Source organism: Cebus imitator, unplaced genomic scaffold (assembly GCF_001604975.1).
Source record: "Cebus imitator isolate Cc_AM_T3 unplaced genomic scaffold, Cebus_imitator-1.0 Scaffold112, whole genome shotgun sequence".
Taxonomy (NCBI): Eukaryota; Metazoa; Chordata; class Mammalia; order Primates; family Cebidae; genus Cebus; species Cebus imitator.
The window spans coordinates 5044097-5050456 of record NW_016107427.1 but is presented as its reverse complement, the minus strand read 5'-3'; the positions used below and the strand labels follow the sequence as shown (position 1 = coordinate 5050456).

The window sequence follows — 6360 nt, the reverse complement described above, 5'->3', positions numbered from 1 at the left end:
AGAGTGAGACTCCGTCTCAAAAAAAAAAAAAAAAAAAAAGTTTGATGTGAGGTGGTCTGGGTGGAATAACTGAGTCAGCCGAGCCAGCAGTAAGTGTGGTCAGCAGAGCACGAAGGCATTTCACACAAGCCGAGCCCAGCGCTTTTCATCCAAGCACCAGGACAAATATGCAAGTGAAGCCAGTGAGAGGCCATGGGCAATGGGTAGGCACAGGGTGAGGCGGGGCTGTGGCTAGAGGAAGCAGGATTTGGTTCATGCCAACCAGTGGTCAGCAGTCAGCTTCTGGCAGCAGAACCATGCCTAACAGATGTCTGGCTTTGGCTCAAGGAACTGGAGAACAGAGTCAGAAGGAGGATGGGATGGTTACCCTCATTTGTTGGTAAATCCAGTCCGTGAATACCGTCACGTTCCCGTACACTCCTGGTCTGTAAGCCTTGGCACAGCCAGATCCCCAGCTGGTATCCCCGATCAGCCACCAGACACTGTTCTTCAAAGTGACCAGAGGGCCTCCACTGTCACCCTGGGGGACACAGCAAGGTACAGAGAGCAGAAAATCAAGTCACAAGCCACTGGAGACCACTGACCAGGCCTAGAGGAGGTGGGAGCATGGGTCGCAGTGTGAGTTACGAGTGACTGTGTGGGCTTTGAATCCCCACCAACGAGGGGTGACGGTAAGAGAGATATAACCCCCAAAGAGACAACCCCGGCTGTGAATTTTAACCTGTACACGCTAATAGTTACTAAATAAATTGCTGTTCATAATTTAAAATGGTCTAAATACTTGTTTCCGTTCCACTGACACCTTTGCTAACTCCGTTTTTCAGAGGGCGCGTGGCGTGCAGTCTTTGTTGGTTGTACCTGCTTCTGTCACCGAAGCGTTTGCCCTGTTCGTGGCCATCGCTTCCCATGGCTGCCCCAAGCTGGCTCCATGTCCCTGAGGAGGCTCTGCTAACCCCAAGAATGCCCTGTCTCTCAGGGGGGTTCAGTAGGATCTGGCAAGACGCAAAGTAGAATAAAAATGCTGAATGACCTGGCAGGAATCGACAGTCCCCTTCAGGAAGCCGGCACAGATCATGGCTGGCGTGATCAGGTTGTTGTAGATGTATCTGCTGTTGCATCTCTGCGGGTCAATGAGAGGCACCATGGCAGCATTCAGCACATCTGAGGTCTTCCCTAAGGACAGGGGGACTTGCTGAGCTCCCAGTGTTGCCAGCAGCTCTCTCAGGAAGCGTGCGCTTCCCTCCCTGAGACTTCCATACACACTATGCAGGTGGCCACACCGCTCTCTCCAGCCCTGCCCCCTGTCAGCCTGTCCTAGCACTAAGCCCTCTCCTGGGGAACCTGGATTCTCCTTAACACTGGCAGTGCCTGTGTTGAACGCAGCTCTGGAGTTTAGCTGCAGGGAAAGAACTTCCCAGCTCGGAAGCCACAGGGCTCCATCAGTGCCCTGCAATCCTCTCATTCACCTGATGGCTTGGTTCTACTCAACTACTTTCCTGCTTCTCACTGAACCCTACCCAGGACACACGGGGTCCTGTTTCCCCTTTGCCACAAACCCTTCTGGAGCACACACGACACGACCCTCCCTAGACCACCTGCTTCTCGGCTCCGCTGCACATTAGAACGTCTCAAGACATGGCCTGCGCCTGCTGCCTCTGCATCTCCTACTCTTGCTTTGCTGCTCCCCCTGTGGGTATCTCCTGGGCACCGTGGGCTTAACGTGCCAAACCAGAACCACCCATCGCACACTCTCGCACCCCAAATTCTCACAAACCCACATTCCCTGGCTTGGAAAAGGGCACCACCCGCCACACTGGGGCTTCAGTCACAGAGTGGAAAGCCATGGTCCCTGACTTCTCACTCTGTCCCACAGACACGCAATCCATCAGCAAGTCTGGTGGCTCTACCCCAAATGCACCGTCATGTCTCCATGTCCACGCCCGCACCTGCCTTCCTGCCTCAGGAAACCACAGCAATGGCCTCTTCACCGTCAACCTCTCGTCCATTCATCCTCACCCTTCCTGTGACTCCCTGCACAGCTGCCAGATGATGGCACTCCCCTGCTCACAACCTCCCTACCTCAAGCAGATGAGAAGTTGATGACTTCACCATAATCCATAAGCTATGCAATCTGGCCCCAGCCCACCTCCTTGGCCCCTTGATCACCACGCCTTAAGATACATGCACTAGCCTTTTCCTTCTGTACACATTCCTGCCATTTGAGTCTCAGCTCAAATGCCACCTCTTCTGAGAAGCCTTCCTTGACCACCCCTTTAAAGTAGCCAGGTCCATGCAATCCTCACCCTCAGACATTTGGAAGTACCTCACTCAGTTGTTTGTCTCCCGTCTGTCTGACCATACCTGCCCCTCCCCACATCCACAAGGGACTTGAAGCCCTTGAGAGCAGAGATATCTGTCTTACTCTGTTCACTTCTGCATTCTTGGCACCTGAGTAGCACCCAGCCCATGCTAGGTGCAGGTGCACACAAATATTTGTTGATATTCCTTCATCTTAGGTTCCATGAGGCCTTGCCCAGCCTGGGCTCCACTGCAGTAAGTTTCTGCTGATGAGGTGCCAGGATGCCCCCACTACCTCCCCTGACACTCCCCCCAAATCACCCAACCTTTGTACTTTTCCCCTTGTTTGGAAGGTTTTGTTGTCTGTCTGGTCTGGAAGCTTTTGACAAGGATATAAACAACCTATAAAATGAACCTTTGTGCCTGCTGCTAAGCACTTCCAGCCATCCATAAAAATAAAGCAGCTGCTGGGCTCCCTTCATTTGAAAGGCTGTCAGAGAGAAACGCAGATCGCAACTGAAGAGCACTGAGCGGGCCCCTCTCTGCGGTTATCAGGGCAGAGGACGAGGCTTAGATGTGGCCACCACAGGTCCAGGAAGCCCATCCTCACCAAGCCCACGGTCACTCAGCCATGGAGGCTTCAGTGGGATTTCCAGGGAGCTCTTAACTCACAATGGGTGCAACATGGGAGACCCTGCACCTCTAACCTCGTGTGACCCAGATACTTCAAAAGCCGTTCTGCATGCTGCTCCATTTGGTCGTAATAAGAACACTGTGTACTAGGTAGGCTGGGCAGGATTTCTGCCATTTAGCAGATGGAGAAACTGAGGCATAAGGAGTGGGGGAATCACCCAAAGTCATCCAATCATTGAATAGTAGATCTGGAATAAAAACCTGGACCTCCCACTTCCGAACCGAATGCTCCATCTGTGGGCCCTGCAGACCTGCATGGCGGGGAGCCTCACCTTTCTCCTCAGTGGCCCCCCACCCAGAAATCCAGCAGGGCTGCTCCGGATCCAGATTCATGCCTGGGTTGGGCAGACACACTGGTTTTACTGCGTCTGTTTCAAGAAGAGAAAACACAGTGAGCCAGGCTGGTCTCACCCAAGGCCTCACCCTGTCTCCACCTGGACTTCCCACACGCGGGATGCTGGGCCTGGCACCCTGACCACCCTGCCCAGAGGACCCTGCATCCCAACAAGCCCCGCACCCTCACTTTCTGCCCCTGCCAGACTCCTCCTTTTGGCAGGCAAGAAGTTATGCTACTTATAAGTGAAATTATTTTCTAGTTCTGCCTATAAGTGGAATTATTTGCTAGCTCTGCTCCTAAAAGTACATGTCTCCAGGTCACCAAGATGGAAAAGACACACAGGAGACAATAGCCAAAACGTCGATGGGCTCCGCTTTCACCCCAGAGGCCCGTGCAGAATACAGACTTGTTATAGGGAGGGGTGAGGTTTTGCTGTTTCTGCATCCACATGGGTCTAGAACATTCCAGACCCTTGGATGGACCAGAGTAGGACTGAATAAGAAGCTAAGAGAAAGCATGTTTGTTCTAAATTAAGCATCTTGCTTTAAGAATGTATCTTTAAAAATCAGGGATCTTTACACATTTTAGGCCAGTCGTTCTCAACTGGAAGTGACTTTGCCTCAAGAGCGATGTCTGGCAATGTCAACAGACGACATTGGTTGCCACAACTTGGGAGCCCCTGGCCTCCAGTGGGTGGGGGCTGGGGACGCTGCTAAACATCCTACAAGGTACAAGACAGCCCCACAGCAGAGCCACCCCCGATGCCAAGAGTACTGCAGTGGGAAAGACCTGCGCTAGCCTTTTCCGCGTCTGGCTGGAGTCACTGTCACTCAGCACAGTACAGAATAGACGTGGCGGCTGCCACCTCCCCCAGAATGCGGCAGGTGCTCTCAGCCTCCTCCAGCCTCTCCCATGGGCCACCCGCTGCACATCACCCTCACTGCTTCTCTCCCATTTAGCACAGCACGAGTGTCATTTCCAGCCGACACCTTCTTAACGATCGGCCGAGCTTGCCAGGCCCGAGCCCCGCATACCGCTAAAAGTCAGAGGCGCCTGCAGTTTCATCAGTGCAATGTCATTGTTCTTGGTCTGGGAGTCGTAACTTGGATGAGAAATCACTTTTTCTACTCGGTGTCCACTTCCGTAGAACATGAGAGACTGGCTCAAAATCCCCACAAATGCTGTCCAGTGCCGCGGGTTGTTAAGAGGTCTGGAAGAGAAGATTCAGTATCTCAGAGTCACAAACACAGAGCCCTCAGCAGATGAACTTCCAACATCAGCAGCTGGAGGCAAGACACCCAGAGGCAGGATCACTCACCAAAAACCACACAGGGAGACGGTGGAGAGGGCGCTCGGCCTCCCCTGCTCCCCGACACTCCCCCCACCCAGAGTCCCTGCCTCAGCCCCCAACCTTGTCTCTCTTTCTGGCTCTTTCGTCACCTTTGAGGAATCTGCAGCACTCATAATGGGGCCGACATCCCTCCCTGGGCTTTCAAGGCCATCTCTAGCACGACTGGCCCTTATTTTCCTTTATATGTCAAAGCATTTCCCGGCACAGGGTAGGTGTTTAATAAATGGGTACTGATGAACAGACTTGAACTCCTGTATCAATCAAACCATTTCCCTTTTCCAGGTGTTTCCCTCTTAATAGAATCCCAGCTCCTAGAGGGCCCAGTGCACCTGGGGGTGTGAAGACGGAGAGAGAAGGGAGCACCCTTGGGTAATGGCCCTTTCGTCCTCGACCTTCACAGCAGCCCGAGAGGAGAAGGGCACACCCACCTTATGGGGCAGATGCCACGGATCAGGGACGTTGAGTGACTCACCTAAGGCCTTGAAGCCAGAGAGGACTGGGCCAAGAGTCAAACCCAGTTCGGCCTCTCTTTAAGGCAGAAAAATACAGCCTCCAAGTGAGGCCTCCAAAGCAGCATGTGACCAAAATCATTATGTGTTTAAGAAAAAGGGGAGGGGGGTAGCTTCCACAAATGCTAACGCTAAGACCACACAGGTAGTCTCACCCTTGCCTAACCCTCTGCATGAGCTGTGCTGTGGGCCAGAGCACTTCACCCCAGGGACCTTCCAGCAGGGCAGCCTGAGGCCCCTGCGCCCATCTGAGTGTGCCGTCTCCTGGGACTAGCATTTCGGAGAGAGGAGACCTCAGGGGTGGGGGCTTCGCTCAAGGGCAGGACAGTGGCTGGAAGGAAAGCGGGTCATGGCAACCTAGTGGAGAAAGTCCCACCTGCACCTTCACCCCTAGTGCAGGGGACACAGTGCATGCGTGCTGAAGGACGACACAGCCGTGCACTGCCCAGCAGGAGCGCACCTGCTGTCCCACAACTCTAGGAAGCAGGCGCAATACTTTCCCCATTTAAATACAAGGACCCCGAGCTGCAAGGGTGGAGGCCCTGCTCAAGGTCACAGGGCGGCAGGAGGCCAGCCTGGAGCCCCCACCCAGCCCACACCACCCTGGCATACTTTTCCACGCAGTGGGCGGCCGTCACAATCCACTCAGGGGTGATGATGGAGCCTCCACACACGTGGACGTTCTGGACGTGCAGGCTGACCTGCCAGGGCCACGCCCCCTTGGGTGCTCTCACACCACCCACGATCCTGCTCTGGCGGCTTGAGTTCGAGGTGACCCCGCAGGCTGAGGGCGACAAACAGGAGGCCAGTGGGGTGAGACCAGCAGAAGCCGCCCAGTCACCCAGCACCCTCCCCCTGAGGGTCTCCCCTGGTGCAAGGACAGGGCAGGCGGCAGGGGCCCCACTGCTGGGGGCGGAATCAGGGGTCTCCTGGGGGAGGTCTCTTCTTGCTTGGGGAAGGGAAGACACCCCTCCAGCCCACCCAAACCCAGTAGCACACATCCTGAACACTCCTGTGACCCAACGGAGACTCCTGGGAGCCAGGTGGGGGTGTCCTGGATAACGAGGTCTTGGGGGCTCCTGGGGTCTTGGAGACACTGACACCGCCCAGGGGCCCCAGATTCCCACACAAAGAAAAGGAGGATGGGAGGGACAGGGCTGGGAGTGAGTGAG

General features: G+C 54.7%; 1 protein-coding gene across 3 annotated transcripts in view; it reads right to left on the bottom strand.

The window, feature by feature from the left end:
- TMPRSS2 (transmembrane serine protease 2) overlaps positions 1-6360 on the bottom strand; it is a 41066-nt gene that overhangs the window by 2987 nt on the left and 31719 nt on the right. For all 3 annotated transcript variants that reach the window (XM_017538612.2, XM_037742066.1, XM_017538613.2), the window contains 5 exons: positions 5801-5972; positions 4363-4538; positions 3264-3359; positions 1031-1173; positions 368-520 (listed from right to left, as the gene is read on the bottom strand). In XM_017538612.2, coding sequence (XP_017394101.1) covers positions 368-520; positions 1031-1173; positions 3264-3359; positions 4363-4538; positions 5801-5972 — 740 coding nt within the window. The remainder of the gene's footprint in view (positions 1-367; positions 521-1030; positions 1174-3263; positions 3360-4362; positions 4539-5800; positions 5973-6360) is intronic.